The 23,379-nt window shown below is 38.9% G+C and overlaps 1 protein-coding gene across 5 annotated transcripts in view; it reads left to right on the top strand.

Moving 5' to 3' along the window:
- Positions 1–23,379, top strand: part of DCLK1 (doublecortin like kinase 1) — a 430,094-nt gene that overhangs the window by 283,769 nt on the left and 122,946 nt on the right. For all 5 annotated transcript variants that reach the window (XM_081129414.1, XM_081129413.1, XM_081129415.1 and 2 more), the window contains exon 5: positions 21,421–21,537. In XM_081129414.1, the coding sequence (XP_080985540.1) occupies positions 21,421–21,537 (117 nt within the window). The remainder of the gene's footprint in view (positions 1–21,420; positions 21,538–23,379) is intronic.

The raw sequence follows: 23,379 nt of genomic DNA, 5'->3' as shown, positions 1-23,379 counted from the left end.
AAATATGTTCTCCCATACAGTGGGCCCTCTTTTCTTCTTGTTGATTGTTTCTTTTGCTGTGCAGAAGCTTCTTATTTTGATATAGTCCCATTTGTTTATTTTCTCAGTTTCTCTTGCCCTAGGAGATGCATCAGCAAACATATTGCGATGAGAGATGTCTGAAGATTTTACTGCCTATGTTTTCCTCTAGGATTTTTATGGTTTCATGTCTCACATTTAAGTCTTTTATCCATTTTAAGTTTATTCTTATATATGGTGTAAGTTGGTGGTCTAGTTTCTTTTTTTTTTTTTTGCATGCCCCTGCACAATTTTCCCAACACCATTTATTGAAGAGACTGTCTTTACTCCATTGTATGTTCTTGCCTCCTCTGTCAAATATTAATTGACCATAATGGCATGGGTCAATTTCTGGGTTCTCTGTCCTGTTCCACTGATCTATATGTCTGTTCTGGTGCCAGTACCAGGCTGTTTTGATTACACTGGCTTTGTAGTTTAACTTGATATCAGGTATTGTGATCCCTTCAACTTTGTTCTTCTTTCTCAAGATTGCTGTGCCTGTATGAGGTGTTTTTTGGTTCCACATAACTTTTTGAAGTATTTGTTCTAGATCTGTGAAATATGCTGTTGGTATTTTAATAGGAATTGCATTGAATTTATAAATTGCTTTGGGTAATATGGACATTTTAATGATATTAATTCTTCTAATCCATGAACATGGTATATTCTTCCACTTGTTTAAATCTTCCTCTATTTCTCTTTTCAGTGTCGTGTAGTTTTCCGAGTAAAGGTCTTTTATATCTTTGGTTAAGTTTATTCCTATATATCTTATTTTTTAGTTGCATTGGTAAATGGGATTGTTTTTTTAGTTTCTCTTTCAGAGAGTTCATTACTGGTGTATAAAAATGCCATTGATTTCTGGGTGTTAATTTTGTATCTTGCTACCTTGCTGAATTAATTTATTAAATTTTGTAGTTTTTTGGTGGAGTCTTTAGGATTCTCTATGTACAATATCGTGTCATCTGCAAATAATGACAGTTTTGTTTGCCCCTTTCCAATTTGGATACCTTTTATGTTTTCTTCTTGTCTGATTGCTGTGGCTAGGACTTCCAGTACTATGTTGAATAAGAGTGGTGAAAGTGGATACCCCTGTGTTGATCCTGTTCTTAAGGGAAATGGTTTTAGTTTTTGCCCATTGACTATGATGTTGGCTGTAGGCTTGTCATATATGGCCTTTATTATGTTGAGGTATGAGCCCTCTGTTTCCACTTCGCTGAGAATATTTATCAAAAATGGATGTGAGATTTTATGAAATGCTTTTTCTACATCTATGGATATGATCATGTGATTTTTGTCTTTCAATTTGTTTATGTGATGTATCACATTTATTAATTTGCGAATATTGTACCAGCCTTGTATCCCTGGAATAAATCCCACTTGGTCATGGTGTATGATTTTTTAATATATTGCTGGATCTTATTTCCTAATATTTTGTTGAGGATTTTAGCATCTATGGTCATCAAGGATATTGGCCAGTAATTCTCCTTGTAGTGTCTTTACCTGGTTTTGGAATATGGCTAGTACTGGCCTTGTATAAAGAGTTTGCAAGTGTTCCTTTCTCTTGGATTTTTGAAATAGTTTGAGGAGGGTAGGTGCTAATTCTTCTTTGACTGTTTGGTAAAACTCCCTGTGAAGTCATCAGGGCCAGGGCTTTTTTGCGCTGAGAGCCCTTTGATTACTGCTTCAACTCCATCAGCAGTTATTGACCTATTTAGGCTTTCTGACTCTTCCTGATTGAGTTTTGAAAGGTTGTAGTTTTCTAGGAATTTATCCATTTCCTCCAGGTTGTGGAGCTTGGTGGCATATAGTTCATAGTATTTTCTTAAAATCCTTTGTATTTCTGTTGGGTCAGTTGTTTCTCCTCTTTTGTTTCTGATTTTGTTTATTTGGGTCTTCTCTCTTTGTTTCTTGATGAGTCTGACTAAAAGTTCATCAATCTTGTTTATCTTTTCAAAGAATCATCTCTTGGTTTCATTGATCTTTTGTATTGTTTTTTTAGTCTCTATGTCATTTATTTCTGCTCTAATATTTATTATTTCTTTCCTTTACTTACTCTGGGCTTTTCTTGTTGTTCTCTTTCTAAGTTTTTAAGTTGTAAGGTTAGAGAGTCTATTAGAAGTTGTTCTTGTTTTTTGAGGTAGGCTTGTAGTGCTATGAACTTCCTTTCAGGACTGCTTTCATTGTGTCCCATAGATTTGGAGCTGTTTTGTGTTCATTTTCATTTGTTTCCAGGAAGTTTTTTTTATTTCTTTATTGATCTCTTTGGTAATCCATTCATTGTTTAAAAACATGCTTTTCAGCCTCCATGTATTTAAATGTTTTTTAGTGTTTTTATTGTAGTTGATTTCTAATTTCATGCTACTATGGTCCTAACATGTGTTCTATTTTTGAGAACTTCCCATGTGCACTTGAGAAGAATGTATATTCTGCAGCTTTGGGGTAGAATGTTTGGTAAATGTCAATTAAATCCATCTAATCTAGTGTGTTCCCTTGTCGATTTTTTGTCTGGAAGACCTATCCTGTGAAGTCAGTGGGGTGTTAACGTCCCCTAGTATGACTGTATTGCTGTCAATCTCCCCTTAAAGTCCTCTAGAAGTTTTCTTTATTACTTTAGGTGCTTCTATATTGGGTGCATATATGTTTATCAGGGTTATATCTTCTTGTTGGATTGATCCCTTTAGTATTATGTAATGACCTTTCTTGTCTCTCATTATGGTCTTCATTTTGAAGTCTATTTTGTCAGATATGAGTATTGTTACTTCAGCTTTTTTTTTTTTTTCCCATTGCATGGAATTTTTTTTTCCATCCTTTCACTCTCATCCTGTGTGAGTCTTTTGTTCTGAGGTGGGTCTCTTGTAGACAGCATATATCTGGGTCATGTTTTCTTATTCATTCAGCCACCCTATATCTTTTTATTGGGGCATTTAATCCATTTACACGTAAGGTTATTATTGAAAGATACTTATCTACTGCCATTTTGTTTTTTTATGCCTGTTTCTCATTCCCTTTATTTCTACTTCTAATTATAGCAGTCCCTTTAACATTTCCTGTAATGCTGGTTTTGTAGTGATAAAGTCTTTTAGCCTTTTTTTTCTTGGAAGCTCTTTATTTCACCATCTCTCTTGAATGACAACCTTGCTGGATAGAATAGACTTGGTTTCAGATTCTTGTTTTGTTTTACCTTGAATACTTCATGCCATTCCCTTCTGGACTATAGGGTTTCTGATGAGAAGTCAGCTGACAGCCTTATGGGAACTCCTTTGTAGATAAAAGATTGTTTTTCTCTAGCTGCCTTTAAGATTCTCTCTATGTCTTGAATTTTTTGCATTTTAATTATGATGTATCTGGACATGGGCTTCCTTGGATTCTTCTTGTTTGGATTCTCTGTGCCTCTTGAACTTGTGTGACATTTTCCTTCACCAATTAGGGAAGTTTTCTGTCATTATTTCATCAGTTTCTCTAACCCCTGCTCACTTTCGACCTCCTCTGGCACTCTTATAATACCAATATTGTTATGTTTCATGCTGTCCCACAGCTCCCTTAGACTGTCCTCCTGTTTTTTAATTGTATTTTGTTTTCTGGTCCCTGATTGAGTGGTTTTTTTCCTACCCTGTCTTCTAATTCACTGATATGATCCTCAGCTTCCTCTAATCTGCTGTTTAATCCTTCCAATGTATTCTTTATTTCTGCTATGTCATGCTTCACTTATGATTGGTCATTTTTCATAGTTTTTGTATCTTTTTTCATGCTGTGGAGCATCCTTACAATCAGAATTCTGAACTCTATATCTGATAGATTGCTTATCTCCATTTCATTTGGCTCTTTTTCTGGACACTTCTCTTGTTCTTTCATTTGGGGCTTGTTTTTTGGTCTCTCTGTTTTAGCTATTTTTTGGGTTTGTTTTTAAGTGTTAGGTAGTCTGCTAGGACTCTGTCTTTTTGGAGGTCTCTGGTACAGGCCAGTGTCAGATGCAGTTTGTGACTGGCCCTGAATACCCTGTTTGGAGCTGTCAACAACCCTAGGCTTGAGATCGCCACTGCTGGTGCTGGGTGCTTTTGTACAGGACCAAGATGCACACCAAGTCTGCTTTTCTAAGTCCAGGGTCCCAAAGCAGATCAGGAAAAGACTCAAAGCACCCTGAGGTCTGCCTCTACCTGCAAGCTGATTAATCTGATTTTCTCAATGAGCCTCAGGCTGTAGAAGCTCTACAGGTGGGCTGGTTGGTTGTTACTAGTCTCTTAATAAGTCTCAGGCTGTAGACATTCCTCTGGGCAGATTGAGAGGCTTTCCAGCAGGGTGAGGCAATTGCTTCCCTGCTCAGGCAAAAGCCAAAAATTCATTGCCTGAGAAAGGTGTTCCTCACAGTATGGGGGAATGACTCAGCACAGGAATCCAGAAGGGCATCCCCTGATCTCAGTCTCCAGAGCCCACAACCCCAGACTCTCTCCACACAGTTTCAGTCTACTCCACTCCCCCTCTGCCAGAGCCCAAGCTAGTGGCTGCACAGGAAATGTGCATTGTCTCTTTAAGAGGGTGCCTGCAGTTCCAGCTGTCTCTCCCTAGCAGACAGAAACCCAGATGCTTTTCACAGCCAGATGTTATGTGAGCACCTTTCTTAGTTCTGGTGGACTTAGCTGGGAAGCCCATCCTGGGGTTTAGGCCCCAGAGTCATCAGTGGGAACCCCCACAGCTGAGATATCCCTCTGGACCTTCAGCTGCTGTCTGTGGGAGCCCAGCCAGCCCTCTTGTGTCCACACTTCCTACCAGTCTCTGTGTGGTCTCCACTTTTCCTCCTTGGTTATGAGGGTGCTCTCCAGCTAGTCTTCAATTGGTTTTCAGGATGGTTTTTCTATGTTTTGGTTGTAAATCCAGATTGGTCCCGGGAGAGTGTCAGTCTTCCACTCATTCTGCCACCATCTTGGATCTCTCTGAGTCCATTTTAAATGAAATTTTTGCTTATTCATTTTCATGGCATCATTTATGATTTATAAGCAACCTAGATCACACAGCCAGAAATCCAGTGACTACGATGAGTTACAGAAATAAAGGCAAATATCTTGTCTGGCTGTGCAATCTTTTAACTGTTCTACCCTGACCTCAAAGACCCATCTGAACTGCTTAAGAGTGCCAGTCCAGCAACAGCTGAGCCATTCACAAGGAATGCTCATTTCAAATAGTTTTAGCCATTTACAGGTGCTCACCTCACCTTCTTGCCCACTCAAAGTCACCTGTGGCACTTGGAAAACCTGAAATTTTCCTCAAGCCCTTGTTTGATAAGTGTGTCTCCTAAGTGTTTGCCAACTGCAGATATCAAGATTTAACTACTGAGATGAACATTCACTTTGTCAAAATACATGCAACTTAAAAACATTTCTTTCTAATTATATTGCAAGCTAATGTTTAGAAAAGTCACCATCCAGCTGATAACACAGTTGCCTTCTCAGCAAGGATGGCAGGAGGACTGAGAAGGGAGAAGTTCATAATATAATAATGATTCTGGAAAGTGTAATGTCTAGAAATGTATCTCTTATATCAAACATGTGAACTTTGTGTCTGGGTTTTAAATTTTTTTACCCTAATTAGTATGTAAATGAAATAACCTCACTTGTGCTTTTCTCTGTTGTAGTGGGACAGTCTCCAAAACTATTGACAGGCTATAAAAACTGTTCCAATGTGAGAATTATTGGGTTCATGTAATGAGTTATTAAAAAAAGAAAGAATTTATTTCATCCCTGTTTCCTGGGTTCTCTCATGCTGCAGAAAACTCATTTATATGCAGCACTTAATTTAATTTTCCAGTGGATCTCCCTGATAGCATTCTTCAGAATGCGTTTAGCAAAGAAGCATTGCTTTATGGCACCAATGGAGGACTTTTGCTAACATCTTTTGTTTCTTCACTAGGTATTTGCATAATACCCCAAGAAGTCATTAATTCTAAGCATTCTAATATTTAGAACAATATTTAAACCATTGTGGGAAAACATGATTGGCTGCCATACTTTTGAGTATCTCCTTGGAAGGAAATAAAAGCTTTCTTAACATCTCGTTCCACTTTTTTTATTTAGCAGCTTTCCCTATGTCTAAGGGAACTTCTGTTATAATTTTAATTCCCTTCTTTAAGTGGTACTATTATTTTATGTACAGAACACCTTTTACTGTCTCCATAATAATGATTTATGATGGAAAAGCAATCATAAAATATTTCCAAAGTTTTATTTCATCAGACTACAGAATCATTACATTTGCATTTTAAGGCTCTGATTATTTTAATTTTGAGATTACGGGGTGACAAACCAGCAGTCTGAATTGTACATAAAAATATGAATTTGAAGGTCTTAGACAGGGAATGTTTAATTTAATTCCTGATTTTTAAAACATTCTTTTTGCTCTGCCAAACATACACGTTGGTGTTATGTGTTTCTTCCCTGAAACAGCTGTTTTATTAACCCTTGTGATTGTTCCTATTCCTTAAAGGCAAAAACTCTAAATTAAATTTTATCCCAATGAGACTCTGCTCAGAAGTAGATTTGCATCATTATTCTTGAGTATCACTTGATCCCTTGTTGCTGGTGGAAATCAGGCTTTTCCACAGGAGCAGAAGAAAACATTCAAAGGACCCATACACAGGAGATTGTAGTGTGGTAAGATTTATTCGGTTGGAAGTGGTAGTTGCCTCCTGGGCCTCATCTCCATCTGTCCCATCATGGAAAACGTCCAACCTTGTCTTCACCAAGGCCAAAACAAAGGCCAGTGTCCAGAGTTTCTACTTCATATTAAAACTTAGTCCTTTGGAGCCTATGCTGTCTGCCATGGGCCCCAATGGCTGACTGCTAGACCCTCATGGCTGCCACGGAGAGAATAGCAAAGAAAGGGGATGAGCACAAGTCACTGAGTGAGAGAGTGGGTGGAGAATCAAGGGAGTGCATTACCAGGTGAAAGAGGGTGGGGGAGAGAGAGAGAAGAGAGAGAAAGAAAGAGAGATCTTTTTTGTTCCCATGGGGTTATGACCAGGGTTTTTTCAAAATACCCAATCAACTTTCCAAGCTTTTGAGGGTTTCTGATGGGTCCACCCCCTGACCTATCCATTGTTTCCTCAGGCCAGACTGACAAGCCTCTGTGGTCAAGCACCTACCCCTGCTCCCCTACATCAGTGCTGGATGCCGGGCAGTGCTCCTGGGGAGATTTCCTGTGCATTCTGAAGGATTAAGTGTCCTTGGCAGCAGTCCTCCAGAGTGTGTGTGAAGCTGTAGCTTCCTGGTGAGGCCAGCAGGCTCAGTGTCCATTTTAGCTCCCCATCTCTTTAGGCTTAACAATGTCTGATTCCCTTTGCTTCCTTCCTTTAATATTTAGCTACCTACAGTAACACCTTTATAACCATTTAACTTCAGCTTCACAGCATTCTGATTACTTTCTTCTGCACTGGAGCCAGTGTTTATTCCTGGTCTTATTGTTAGGGTTTTTTGCCCTTAGTTCCCTATTGAATTATTATTTTTTACTCCTTGAGATGAAAGAGCAGGCTCAAAGATAACTTTGGAGCATTATCTTCCCAACATTTTGCCTTTACTTCAAGACAAGAAAGCAGTGACCACAAAGTCTCATTTACCCAGTGTGGACTCAGGTTTAGATGTCCTTTCTCAGGATGAGGCTCAGCTGACTTCACTTCCAATGCAGGTAGCCCTTCCTGGTGGACAATCCCTGTTTCCAATCATGCTTCATGTCCACTTCACAGAACGTCTGGATAAGGGTATGTGACTTTCTGAAAATGTCTTTTGTATATGAGCACCTTTCCCCAACAAGAACCTGTTTTTTCTGCTTTAACTGACCAAGTGATGAGTTGGCCAGGACAGGCCCACTTTGTATAGTGCCCTTTTTAATTGTACAATGGGTGTTTTTCTTGAGGTGTGTGCCTTCCAGTAAAGCAGTTCTCTTAAACCTCTCTAATTATAAGAATTACCAGGCTATTTATGTAAATATATAAATCCCCAGACCCATTGCCTCAAAACACTAGAGAAGTGGCTGGGGAAGTTGAATATTTAACAGTAACCCTCAAGTGAATCTTCTCATCAGAAAAGGTTAGGAACACTATCATAAAATATTGCTCTCTAAATCAGATGCCAGACTATGTCTGTTACATAATCTTTTCTAGAGTGACTAGTTTCTATTTATTTACCAGCTATTGCCATGTTTCTTAAATTATTCTTTGAGTGTCAGGATCATAATCAGGTGAGGTGCTTGTCCGAGATGCAGATGCCAGGTGTTTGGGAGTAGACTCTTTGGGCCGAAGAATGTGTTTCTCACATGCTCCTTCAGATCAAATCACTGATCTAAGGATGCCCCTACATTGTTCTAGAGCATTTCTTCTCAAGCTTTAATGTGACTATAAACCAAGAATGTTGGTTAAATGCACATTCTGATTTAGTATGTCCATCCTGGGTGGAGCCTGAGGTTCTGCAGGCGATGCTAAGGCTGGTGGTCTGTGAACCATATCAGCACAGGGTGCTCAGGAACTTCTGGAGCAAAATGGCCCAAACTATTGGAGAGCACAGAGCCTATGACTTTCTTTTAACGGGAGAAGAGTGGACCACATTGTTATCTAAACTCTGACTAGTCTTAATCTCATTAAGGGGGCACAGGACAATTCAGAACAAAACCTTACCAGCATTCAAATGACACACCCAGCATTCTCAACTTCATGACTGTGTGCTGTCCAGAAACCCCACACCTTCACCTTTCCCAGTGAGCCCCCTTCCAGACCTCCTGAGCCTCAAACTACCAATTCTTGGGCTAGAACCACTGGACCAAAGATGTTCACTTATCCTGTTTCCACATAAGTGGGATAAAGTCAGTTCACACTTCTATGCCCTTTTTTTTATTGCTTGCTTTTATTTCTTTTTGTTTCCTCTAGGAGAAATTCATACCCATTTTCTAGGTTTCAATTCTTAGGTAATTTCTTATTTCTTATCTATCTTTCAGATCCTTTCCACCTTTGTAACTAATGAATACTATGTGTCATGAGTTGTTAATAAATGTGAACTCTTATTCTTCTTCTAGAGTTTGCTTTCAGGTGGATCTCAGCATGATCATTTGTTGTTATTGAATATTTGAGTTGGGACCAGATCTAAGTAGGACAGATATTTGTTTTCAAGACTGATGTGTCTTGCTAATTTACCTCCTCATACTGTTAGTTTAATTCTTCTGCCACATTGCACAATTATTTCAAACTCTGAGCCTCTGGATTTCCTTCAGTGAATTTCTTAACTATATATCAGAGAATGGCAAAAGGTTTCTGGTCTGTAGACCCACATCATCAGGATCATGTGGAGATTTTTTAACGTCCCAGGTCTCACTTCCAGTGATTCTAATTCAGTAGGTCAAGGGAATGACAAGGATTCTGCATTTTTTAAAAATTTTATTTATTTATTTATTTATTTATTTATTTATTTATTTATTTATTTATTTATTTTTTTATTTATTTATTTTTTTATTTATTTATTTATTTTAAAATATATTTTTATTGATTTCAGAGAGAAGAAAGGAGAGGGAGAGAGAGAGAGATAGAAACATCAATGATGAGAGAGTCATTGATCGGCTGCCTAGCCTGCAACCCAGGCATGTGCCCTGACTGGGAATCGAACCCTGATCGCCTGGATCCTAGGTCGATGCTCAAAGGCTGAGCCATGCCCGGCTGGGCAGGAGTCTGCATTTTTAAAGAGCATGAGCCCTGGCTGGGAAAATCAGTTGATAGGGCATCATTTTGATAGGCCAAGGCTGCAGGTTTGATCCCTGGTTAGGGACACATACAAAAAGCAACCAATGATTGCATGAATAAATGGAACAACAAATCAATGTCTCTCTCTCTCTCTCTCTCTCTCTCTCTCTCTCTCTCTTTCTCTCTGCCCTTTTACTTGGCTCTCTAAAATCAATAAATAAAACTTAGAAAAATAAAAATAAAGAGCAGAAAAGTGTCTTTTATCCTAAAGGAAGACCATAGGCCTTGGTAAGGTCTTGGTCTCCCTTGCCTTCAGCACATGAAGCATTGTGCAGACCTCTCAGCAGGACTCAGAAGCACACCTGACAAGGACCATGTAAGTTGGGCTTGTCCTGTCCACTCCCAACTCCATCCATTCCATCCTTAAGCTTTGTAGACTCTATCTCCACACCATATTCTAAATCATTCTCTTCTGTCCACTTCTATTGCTTCCACACTTGTCCAAGCACCACACTCTCTTACGTAGATTCACCACTCTGAAATCTCTCATCCACACAGCAGCCAAAGTGATCTTTTAGATTCACAAATCATATCATATCAATGAGTTTGCTTAAACCCCTTCCATAACTTTCCATCTTTCTTAGAGAAAAATCTAAACCCCTCACTTGGTCTTCCCAGTCTTGACTTGATCTTGCCCCTGTCTCCCTGTTTCCTCTAATCTACCCATTGCTGGATTCTTCTTGTGTTCAGAGCTCATTTCAGTGTTTTTTATACTCCAAGAGATCTTCTGTGACCACCAATATAGAGAAACTAGTCACTCACCACTCACTGTCACATTATCCTTCTAATTCTTGGCAAAGCACTTATAAAATTAACTCTTGTTTTTGCTTTTTAAGACCAATTTTCTCTACTAGAGTAAAAACTCCATGGGAGCAGGTACCTTGTTTTCTTATTTATTTATGACAGTACCCTAGCACCTAAACATCGGGGACTTGGTAAATATTTGTAAAGTGAATGAATTTAAGCTGAACATGGAAGTATAAGCAGAAGTTAAACAGGTGAGGTAGTAGTAGGAAGAAATTGCTCCTTGTACAGGGAAATTCATCTTCTAATGCCCAGAGCAGGAGGATACTTAGCTCATGTAAGAAACTAAAATAATGTGTTCAAAGGAAAGAAGAAAGAGAAGTTGAGGTATGCAGGGGTCTTATAGGCTATGCCAGTGATGTTCTCAAAGAGCAACAAGGAGTCATAGAAGGGTTTTAATCAGGGGAGTAACAACAGATTTCCTGACAAAAATTCTCAAGAATGGCTTGTCCTAAAGCTGTGATGTACATGCTGTAGTAAGTTGAATGACCACCCAAAAATAACTCCTAAATACTACCTTATTTGGAAAAATCATTTTTGCAGACATAATTAAGGATCTTGAGATGAGATTACCTTGGATCATTCAGGTGAACCTGAAATGCCATCACAAATGTTTACAGAAGAGAGAGGCAAAAGAAGATAACACAGGCACACGGAGAAGTCCATGTGAAGATGGAGGCAGAAATCTCAGTGATATGACCACAAGCCAAGGAAAGCTTAGAACCACCAGAAGCTGGAAGAGGCAAGATATAGAATCTTCCTGAGAGCCTTCAGAGGAACTGTGGCCCTGCAACAACTTAATATCAGATTTCTGGCATCTAGAATTGTGGATGAATAAATTTGGTCATTTTAAGTCACCAAATTTGTAGTGATTTGTTTTGGCAGTCACAAGAAATTAATACACATGCTTTGGAAAAGAGAGAGAAAGAAATAGAAATTTAGATGTTGGGCACTGTTGTGCCTGTGATTTCCCCCAGTGAGCGTAGGCCCAGAGTGTGACATTAGGGATGTTGTTGTAACTCCAGTGGATAAAGGTAAGCCTATTTCCTACAACACGTGAAGTGTGCCCTGACTGTTGGCATGGGGATGCTGGAGGTGGGTTAACTATGTGATTGGTTAGGGTGCATATTTGGTTTTCTCTGATTGGTCCTAAATTGGAAGCAGGGACAAAAGTTATGAAAGTTGTCAGTTATTAATCAAGTCTTGGCCATTTAAGGCTGATTGTTATAGAGGTTATAGTTTAGCTTCCAGGATGGTTACTAGAGATAATAGTCTGGCTTCCTACAAGTTTTTCCTAGAGCAGGGAGGCTTCCTGGCTGGTTATTGTAGAAAAGGGCTTGGTTTCCTGGGAAGCTTGCTGCAGGTGTAGAGCAGAGTTCTGTTTTTGTACTTGGCCCAGCCATTGTCCATTTGTATATTCAATCTGTTGGTGAAGGCTGAGAAGGCATCACCTTTGGGCTGAATGATGTGGGACACACATGCATCCATAAACAGTTACACATTAAGATAAAGGCCCTCAGCATTTATGATTTGTTTAAACCTCCCACTGAAGGCACAAAGGTTTTTGTTGAGAAGATGTTCAGAGCCAGCCAAGGGTAGTTTTGCCATTTTATTAACAGCTTCACTTTGAAAAAGATGAGGATTGGTGGTGAGACTGCTTTGGCCAGTGAAGTGGCAGCAGATCCTGAGCAAAAAGCTAAGGACAATCACAGAAAGGAGGAAAAAAGGCTGCTTTCAAGGATAAGTTTGAACTCTGAGGAGGTTAGGCTTATGGGGAAAACAAGCTTACCAACTACAGTGATATAGACTTTCAAAAAAGACAAGATACTGACTTCAAAGCTGCTAAAGGATACATGATTATGTTGTTTTGAGGCAATGCTGCTTGGCTTAATAAATAGGACTGCAAACTCCCAGTCTCAATCTGTAAGAACAGAAATATCCTGCCTGGTTTCTTGCATTCAACTAAAATGTCGTGGCTAGCCTTATTGCAGAGGTCAAGTGGTACCTAGAAAGGAAAAGACTTAGAGTACAGCTGATTACAAACAATGTTCCTGGTCTTTTTGCAACACTCAGATTTGCATAACACAGCTTGAAAGTCCTCTTTTTCTATACCATGCTCTCCGGACTTCCTCCATCCTCCAGACTCTCAACTCAGAAACCACCAGCATTTCAAGGCCTCGTGTTCCCATGTTCTCAGAGATGGGTAAAACAATGAATGCTAATCTGATTTTAACAGGCAATTGGATGACCTTCAACATTGCCAGTCACACCATCCACGCTGCAGTGGATGCATTAAAGCCCCACTCTACCAATTCATGTTGGCCAAACTGACAGAAAGAATGTACAAAATGCATTGGTGACAGCTCATTAACATCCCAAGGAAGAATTTAAGAATTAGTTGAGCCCAGCCGGTGTGGCTCAGGTGCTGAGTGCCTTCCCATGTACCAGGAGATCACCAGTTCCATTCCAGATTCCAGGTAAGGGCACATGCCCGTGTTGTGGGCGTGATCCCCAGTAGGGGGCGTGCAGGGGGCAGCCAACCAATGTTTCTCAGAGATGTTTTTATCTCTCCACCTTCTTTCCTGTCTCTGAAGTCAATAAAAACATATAAAAAAAGAAGTAATTGAGGATCCTCAGGAAACATTGTGTGATGAAGAGATCCAGCTGTGGTTCTCAAACAGGGACAACATGCCCCCCAGGAGACATTGACAATGTGTAGCGACATTTTTGGTCATCACAACTAGGAAGCTGCTAGGGGGTAGAAACCAGGGATGCAACTAGCAACTGGCACTAAACAGATCAATTAATGTGGGAAGAAGAAAAGACTGAGATCAGTTTCAGGAAATGAAGATCTTGTAGAACAAGACACAAGGCATCTTTTCTTGCCTAGTGTCTGGAGGTCTCCCTCCTTTTTTCCTTTCTCCCAAGACTGAAACTCAGAAACTACACAATGAGCCAGATGAAAACACCAGGGAACCTGGGTGTATAGATGTGAACAAAACCAACTCCACCTCTGTGTCCTAACCTCACTGTCCTTAGGAAGCATATCCAAGTTTTCTAGTTGATGATTATCTGCGCTCCTTAAAAAGTACCCATAAGTATTTTTATAGTAATAACCAAATGGTATGACAACAGAGATAAACATAAAACTGATGATAGTATTGAGGTTTTATAAAAAATACTGCAAATAAACAATAGACATAAATATCTACCTGGATATCTCAAAAATCAGATGTTTTATAAAAAAATACTGCAAATAAAACTGATGATAGTATTGATTATAAACAATCATGGTATGGCCCCTGGTGCTATGATATTCTTTGTCCCTTTTTCTTGTCAATTGTTAGTATCTGAATTATAAAAAAAAATACTATAACAGGAGTCTGTTAGTGGAAAATAATCTGCACAGAATTGCTGGGTTGTCTCTTCCGCTTTGACCCCATCTTCCTGTAAGTAAAGTACCCTATAATAAATTCTGTTTTATTCTATAGAGTTGCCTGCTTCATTTGTTGGTTGTAAGATACCGTCTCGTTATGGTGGCCATTACACATTTGCCCCACCATCAGAAACTAGGTTAGCAGGCAATCTCCTATAATAAAGCCACCCAACCACCTTGGACCCCCCATAACTCTAAACTGTTAATATAGGGGGAATTGACATTTAGTTGACTATTGGGAAAAAAGGAAGTATTTGGAGAAGAGAATCATTCATGCTGTCAAAACAGTAGATCTGAGGGGTCACTATTGAGAAGTTAGTACAGAAAATCCCAGTGCCATAAAGCCTTCTGAAGATGTTATGTAAAGGTTGGACTTTGTGCCTCCAGAACTGATTCATGCTAGTTTCACAGAGACCAGCCAAGCCAGGTGGGAACACATGTGCACCATCTGGAGCTCTCAGCTGGGTGCTCTGAAAGTTGTGGTGGGCCAGTCTAGGTACTGGGTTTAGACACACGTGGCTATACTTTTAGAAAGTTCTTTAAAAATCTCAGTTTACAGGAACTTTACTCTTTGCTAAACTGCTCCAAAGGATGTCTTTGTTTTCAGTCAGTTTGCTACATACTTTATTTTTTTTAAAAAAACACACTATACTTTAGAGGGTTTGAGCTGACAGCTTTTATTCCAGACATGCTGCATATGCAGCTTAAGGAAGTAACACCGGTTCCAAACCCCACAGCCAATAGGGAAGGGAATTTCACTGTAGTGTCAAGAATGACTTTGAATCTAGGTGGCACAGACACAAGAAGACGGGGCCTCAGTCCTTACTGGAGCATGCAGTTGGGGAGATGCAGATTGACCCTCCCTGTAAGGAGCCTATGTTTGGATTTCCCTTTAATGCTGCCATGAAGTGTGGAAATCATTATGTTTCTAAAGGAAGTAAAATTTAGTCATCAGTCATACCAGGAATGCTCTGTTTAGCTCACCCATGCTGACAAGCTGGAGGCTAATCAGGATGTTTGAAGCTTCAAAACCATAAGACAGAAGGTGATGAAACCCCGGCAATAGAGGCGCTCAAGAGGAAGCTGGGCAGTCACTGATGGAAACAGGAAATGAGGATATTCATGAATCGAGGCTAGAGTTGACTTGGTAACCATTGAAAACTTGATATTCTCAGAGGATTCCTTCCAAGTCAGAGCATGTAAGAGCCACTAGTTGGAGAGGCAGAGAGCCAGAATTGCAAGTTTTCTCTTTTGGCCATTGACCATGTGCCATATGAAGAAAGTCTCTAACACTGAATGTACTTTCTGACTCTTTTTTGCATAGAGCCACAGAGAAGAATGGTGTTACCTTTGGAGGCTTTGTACCTTTGTCAAGGTAGGAGGAAACTTGTTTTTAAAATCAGGATAGGGAAGAAACCACAGAGCATCTACTGCTTATAATTAATTCTTCTAGACGAACTTGCCCATCACCTTAACAGTTCACAACAACTGAATTTAGAGTAGAGATTAGTTGAGAGGCCGCTGCCTGTGAGTGTTTTTATTCTGGCTGGTTTTAAAAAGAGATAAGAGGAGTAAAACATTCACTGTTTAAAGAATATTCCCTAGCCAGCATGCAGTTTGTCACTAAGGCTGTCTAGACACTCATGGGACTTCATCAGTGCCTTGTTCAAGATTCTCCTAAGGTACAGGTGTGCCCCTTTGAATGCATGAATGTTGCTGTTGTATGAGCTAAGGTGAGCTGTTGGTGCCTGCATGGAATTCTGTAATCATGTCTGTTCATTAGCACCATTCATAACACTTTATTTCAGCCCACCTGCCAGCTGTTTCTGGGGTGGGGGAGAATCTGCATAAGTGGAGGTCCTCACGCCACCGGGTCTCCTGCCTAAATATCTGCATCTGGGTTTTCTCTCTAAATCTGTCGATTGAAGAACACCAGTTTCTAAAGTTGGGGTCCTTGGTGAAGGTGGGAACAGTTTTAACTTCTTTTTTACCAAAATCCAAGGACATTTGTAAATAAAGCTGATCTTAGTATAGACCAGATAGAGAATGATGCTTCTGCTTTTATACAACTGTGAATATAAGGACTTTCTAAATCAGAGATTGAACCAAACTTGATTGCTTGCTGTGGCAGAGTCAGGCACCAGAGGCCCAATTAATGTGTTTGATGATTTTCTATACTTTGGGTAGGCTGCAATCTTTAATAGCAAAATAAATTACTATCCTGCAGCTTCCTCCAAGTGGCTTACTTACAGTCCTTCAATATCATCTTTCTTAAGGAGTGTTTGCATTGCCCAGTATCTCTGCAGCCAAAGGAAATGAAGCCCTCTTAGAGAGTACAAGGGTGCCAAAAGTATCAGAATGCAGTGATTATCCTCCACAGGCAATTGCCCCCATAAGAGGGAGAATGGAGGTGGCTGCTTTCTTCCTTGCTGGGAGGCTATGAAAATGTGCTTTCTGAGAACACATAAGGTTTTCTACTTTATTGGCCATTTAGAGACTATTAGTCATGAGGTTTCTAAATTGTGGTTTTAAGCTCAAAAAGATTTTGGCATCCTCTCTAAAGTAATTAAACATTTGTCTTCTTCACTGCATTTTTCACCATCATAAAATACCATTCTCATTTAAATTAATTAAAATGGATAAAATCTAAACTTTTATGGGAAAGATGGTTGGAGTCTTTTTTTTCTTCTAATTTATGGGCCTGGTGCTGCACTTTTCTTCAAATGTTTTTATTTTAACCCTAGGGGGAGAAAAACAGTTACTACAATTATTTTGTTTCTGTTTCTGTTATGCAGCATTGCAGAATTATTCTAATCCCCAATTTAACTCATGAAGCTTTACTCTTATTCTGAAGGCAAGTGGTATAAGATTTGTAATATTTTCAATATGTTTTTATTGATTCTTTGAGAGGGAGAGAGAGAGAAAAAAATCAATTGACTGCCTCCTGCACACCCCTTACTGGGGGTTGAACCTGCAACCCAGGCATATACCCTGACTAGGAATCAAATCAGAGACCTCTTGGTGCATGGAACAATGCTCAACCACTGAGCAACACCGGCCGGGCAAGATTTGTAATATTTGTCATCTTTCAGACTCCATGATCTCTCAAGCTATTACTTCACTATAACTTCACTTTTGAGAGTTCATTGTTTCTTTTTTCTGATGCAGTCGACATCTTGATAGACTTGTAGCATTAGTGCTTTAAAATTTTAATTTAATGTTGATAAGAGAACTGGTTATTTGCTATCTTTCTCACTATTCACACACTGGTCTGTTTTCCCCTGACTATGGGGATTGACAGAAACTTTCCAGACTTTATTCACAATGGAACAGCTTGTTTATGCCACAATATCTGATATGGGGTGGTAAGGGAGCCACTAATCCACGAGACCTGGGTCTGATGAAACTCAGTTTCCTCATCAGTAAAATGAGACTTTGGATTAGTTCACTGAATAGTAAGAGTTCACACAAGTAGTTACAGGATCAATAGCAATTCAGGCCAATATTAATTGAGCAGCTCTTACATGCTTTTTAATATACCAGTAACTAGCTAATACTGAATGGAGCATGAAGTAAGGAGGCAGACTAGTAAATGAATACTTTTCATAGATTAATAATACCTTGAGAACTAAATTCAATAGTAGCAAGAGAAGCTATATAAGCATGGCATGAGACCACAAGTTCTTGTCAGTTCTTTGAAAACTAAATGAAACTGCTACATTTATTCTAAGACTGAGCTGCCTAACTAAAATACCTGGTTTCTTTCTGGTAGCTGGAAGAATGTCAACTTTGCGTGGCAAGGTTGGTTCTATTATGCTGATCCTGAGCCCTGGTTGGTAGCTGGAGCCATAACTAGCAATTCTGGCACCTGTGGCAAACAGCATGTGACATTCCTGTAAGTGCCCTGACCAGGGATCAAACCCACCACTTTGGCACATCAGGATGACACTCTAACCAACTAAACTACTTAGCCAGGGCTAAAATCAACTTTTTAATTCATGTTGTGGCTCACAGATGGGTGTTGTTACCAATGTGCACCATCTGGTAACTTTCTATTTTAAGTATGCATTCTTGCTAACTAGATTTTGAACTTTTAAAATTATTATTTTAAATTTATGTGACTCTAAACATTCATGACCTGGGACAACAAGTCCTGGTCATTCTGCCCTCATTATAGTTCAAAATTTGATTTAAAATAAGAAAACATTATTACTTAAAGCAATTTGTTTCATAAACCAACATTTTCAAATGTGAAATCCATGAAATTAAAAGCAAAAAAGAGCCCTTGCTCTTTTTTGCCGGTTAAAAGAGTCCATGCTCCACTACCAGGTGGTGTTTCCAGTTCCAAAGCTTTGTATGTTTTCCATGTGCTTGCAGTAATTGATACAAATTTAATTGGAAGCATGCCAATGGACCAAGTAACATTATAGCAATCCTGTTTGGTTGCAATGGCCTAACAAAAGGATAAGCCTAGGCCAATGTCCAAAGGCTAGGACAATCCAGAATGTGTTGTGTGGACAGAACCTTGAGCTAATTGGATGTTCTCATCACCTGTTTTGTGAATTAAAACCTCAGATATTCCCTCGGGCACATCACCCCATATGAATGGTCCTTGTGGTTTTGATCATATCTTCTGACATTGTTTCTTGTTTACTTCTATCTTCTAATTTTTGCTATGTGCATTTGTGTAAATTTTTTTCTTTTTTCTTATTTAAAGAAATGGAAATCCCTTGCAGGGACCCCTGGGAAGGCTGAAGCAGCCAACAGTGGTCCCAAGTAACTGTTGTGGAGGCTTGGGCATGTTCAGTAACACCCTGATTCATTTTTCCCTCTGCTGTTGGCCATGAAGCCACAAATATTATAACTCAAGGCAGAATTTTCTCCCCTTCTCTTCCTCTCCCTCCCTCTCTTCTTTCTCTTCCTCCTCCTTCATCTTCTTTTTAAATTCTTTCTCTTCTTTTTTCCAAGAGTTAAATTTACAAGGCTCTTCAAGAAGCATTCTCCACTATTTCCTATTTGTAGTCTTGCAACTTTTATATTTCATATACGTTTATATTCCTTCTTTACTAAATGCTATGAACTACTTTGTTGGTTTGGGAAAAATAGAAAAATATGTTTATGTAAAAACATTTAGAATGTAAATGGGAAAGAAACATGTTTTGATCTTAGAAAACTAGGAATTGCATAGATAGGGAAGAAAATTTTCAGTTAAAGTCAGGCATCAGAATTAGATCTGGAATTATTATGATTCCTTTGTTAGTAAAGTATAAAATAGTTTAACATGCATAATAGAAAAGTTAATAAGTTATACTTTAATTTTAAACTACTGTACTTCAGAAGAAAAACCAAAGAACTTATATGCATATATGCATAACCTATGGACACAGACAATAGTGTGGTGAAAGTCTGGGGTGGGTGGGGGAGGTGGCGGGGTGGAGAGGGTCAATGGAGAAAAAGGGGGATATCTATAACACTTTCAACAATGAAGATAATTTTTAAAAAGAAATATGTAAACTATATTTAAAAAACTACATTTAAAAGGTTATCGTATTTCAGCAACTGCCTGCAAAGATAAATATTTATAGTGTGATAAACAAAGGGATAAAACTTTAATATAGAATGCATCCTTATAAACCAATAAGAAAAAGACCATCCCAATTGCAAATGGCCAAAAAACATGAGTAAATAATTGCAAAAGAAGGAATACTAATGGCTAATAAGCATTTGGGGAAAATATACAACTTTATTGGCAATCAAATCAATTCAGATATAAAGCAATGAAATTCAGTATTTGTTTCAAAATTAGCAAAGAATTTTTGAAAAGATAAGTGAAGGGTCAGGCAAATTACTACTCATACTGATCAGCGTGCCTGGAGGGCAATTTGTCAAAAGCTTTTAAAAGTACTTCTCTTTAGATCTACCAAACCTACTTTATTCAGAAAGTATTTTTGAGCACCTATGATGTGCTTCATGGTTTCCAGTTATTAGAAATTAAGTTTCAAGTACCAAGAACTAAATCTGTCCTAAAGAAATAATCAGATAATGGCACATTCATTTTACAAGGGTGTTATTAATAATAGTGAAATATTGAATGCAAGTTAAATGTCAAACATGAGGAATTTTGCTAAGCAAATTATGGTACATCCATGTAGTAAAATGTACTATAACCATTACAGGGAAGAGTGAAAATGTTCACAACATATTATGGTGTGAAAAGGCCTGGTAACAGATGGATATGTGCAAACTAATCCCAATGTTGTTTAAATATGTAAATGAGTAGAAAAACATGGTAGGTTTGTATCCCACCCTCCAAATAAAAAGTATCACTTGATGGATTTTTTTAAAAATATACTTTATATTTTCGTATCCAAAGTGAACATTGATTATCATTACAAGCATACAAATATTTTTATTTATTAAAAATGATTCCTCAGGAATAAGATGTGTAGATTGGAACAACATCATAATTGGTCAATGCAGCTCACTAAGAGGGAAATAAAAAGTTCTTTACTATTTAAGATGTTTAGTGCTGAATTTAATGAACACAAACACCAAGGATTTAAATCTAATGAGAGCAAAGTTGTTTCTTAGCCTCAGGCCAAAAACCATTTTGCAGACAGCATCTTGTGGTTGCATAGGCTCACATGATGCCCTTGTAACAGGGTAAAGTCACCTCTTCTCTGATTTTACCTCTTCTGAGCAAATGCTGTCATTTTCCACACACGGTGAAAACCCACAGCTATTCCTCCAAGGATTCCCAAGAACAGTAAACTCTGGATAGATGGAATCATTCATAGTGGATGGAATATTCCATCACTTCCTATCTTGGTTTATGAGGTTGGCCATTTTCTAACATGTTTTCTGGAAGAAAGAACAATTTAACCCAAAAGAAACACATAAACAAATAACTCAAGGGATGAGTGTAGAGAAACCCAACAAAATCACTTCTTTACCAGCCTATTACTCTCAATCTATCCAAAATAGTACTGTAAGAAAGGTAAACTGCAAGGCTTGGAGTATTACTTACATTTTTAAAAATTTTTATTTATTGATTCCACTTACTCATGCATTTTGGTTGCTTCTTTTATGTCCGTTGACCAGAGATCGAACCCTCAACCTTGGCATATAGGGATGATGCTCTAACCAACTAATCTTCCTGGCCAGGACCAGAATATGTCTACTTTGATATGGAAGACACCCACTGTGCCTTTTCTCCTTGTTTTCCTAGTTTCTTTGTTATAGATGAGCACTGGGGAAGTAAGTGTGGCTGAGTTCTATTTCCAGGTTTATTGTGCATTATAAATGGTGTATGCCATGACCCCATAATGATGTGTGGTTGTTGCTCTTTCCCCAGAATGTCGAGTTGTGAAGTCCACTTCTTACACCAAAATAGTTTCATCATCCCGCAGGAGCACCACAAAGAGCCCAGGTCCTTCCAGGCGCAGCAAGTCACCGGCATCAACCAGCTCAGGTAAAGCAGCAAAGGACACTTTGAAGAAAGTGCCTTGTTTATGATCCATGACAAGCTGAGGTGTGTGAAGCCCAGAGTGTGAGGGTTTAAGATAGTGTAAATTCCAGTTTATAATTTTGGAACATGTCCAAGTTGTGGAGCAGATTTCCCTGGGTCTAAAAGTTGGCTGTAAGACAAAACATCAAGCTCAGGGAAACTAACTTAGGTGAAGACTCAGGAAACCCAGATTTGCCCACAAATGGAAGTATACTACTGACTTGCATAATTTCTACCACAAAAATTAATTTTTTAGGCTAAGGGCCTCAAACTCCAGAAGTCTCTGTTAAAGCATTTGTTCCACTTGGGACGGGCTTATGAAGAGTTTCCAATTTGTATTTGCTAAATCTTTGTTTACCATTGGCCCCAGCAAGGCTGTGGAGCTAATGGCAGTAAGAATGAGAGTCTGGTGCAGGGAAGGCTACAGTGACTTGGCCTGTGTCCTCGATTCTAGTGCTGGTGTTGGAGCAGGATGTGTATTCACAAGATGACCATCTCAGTGCTGCCTTTTCTTTCTTTGGTCTTAAAACTGACATGAGTAAGTTAAGTTGTTTTTATTTTTGTCTTTGACGTGTGTTTTTTTGGACTCAGCTATAAGGTCTATTTCACTATTAATTATTCATTAAATGATATAAACTATAGAATGGAAATTATTAAATGATACATACATCAAAGTGATTGTCACCTGATTTCATGAGGACGGTGAAGCTCTTAGGAACAAGGTCTTTTAGGGCCTATTCAGAAGCCTTCTTGTACTCAATAGCATTGTCGCAGGGGGATGTGAAAAGTTCTCTAGGCTGGGGCTACAGGCCTGTCTCTGGCACCACTCACCAACTATTGCACTACTATGTAAGTTATAACCTACATATTTTAAAATGGAGATGCTATAATCTTTTTTTCCTAATAATAAGTAAAACTGAAATCTCTAAAGTGAGTGTTGTAAGAAGGAACTCTCAGTAACGTGGATAGTTAGAGCACCCACCCCAACTTGGTTCTCTAAGAGTCACCTTTTCCTTGGGGATTTACTAATTCCCTAGACACTCTCCAAAGACCTTCTTTTCTTTGACTCTCACTCTAAGGTTGGCAACACTGGTCTACCACTGTCCCCTTCTTACAGCATGACCTACATCATAATCAGTGAGGGAATAAGTCTCAGAACACAGCTGTCACTTGAGATGCAGCATGTTCACCCTTCCTAGTTTAAGGGTGGGCTGAGAACTCCCTTAATATAACATAGCTCACCAAGATTGAATTAACACTGAAATGGGACTTTGCTAATGGATAAGGTAGTGAAACTCACTGTTTAGAGTGCATGAACATCAGTTGGTAACTTGGTAAAGCTTGTGATCATCACCTCAACCCCCTTTTAGCAAGTATTCCAGATGATTCTGCTCAGTTATTCTACAGTCCATACTTAGAGAAACTGTCAGATAAGGAAGTGGTTCCCCAGACCAGTAGTATTACCATTACTTGACTTTTTGGAATAACAAGTCTTGAGCCCCTTCCCAGACCCACCGAATCAAAAACTTTGGAAATGGAGCCCAGCATCCTGGGTTTTTCAAGCAATCCAGGTGATTCTGATGCTCACTGTGTTACAGATAACAAAAAGGAAATAGAAGAAATTATTTGACTCTGGATAATCTAAGATGAAAAGTACAGCTTGCTTATCTTCATTTATTGGCAAGACAGACGTGACTTCTTTTCTACTTCTCTGCTTGCTTCTGAGTGACAATATTACAACCCAAGAGCAGCCCTCTAGATACCTTGAAGTGTAGAACTGAAGTGTAGATCAAGATAACAATGAGC

The sequence above is a fragment of the Miniopterus schreibersii genome (assembly GCF_964146895.1).
Source record: "Miniopterus schreibersii genome assembly, chromosome: 2".
Lineage (NCBI taxonomy): Eukaryota > Metazoa > Chordata > Mammalia > Chiroptera > Miniopteridae > Miniopterus > Miniopterus schreibersii.
This window is presented reverse-complemented; position numbering and strand designations above follow the sequence as displayed.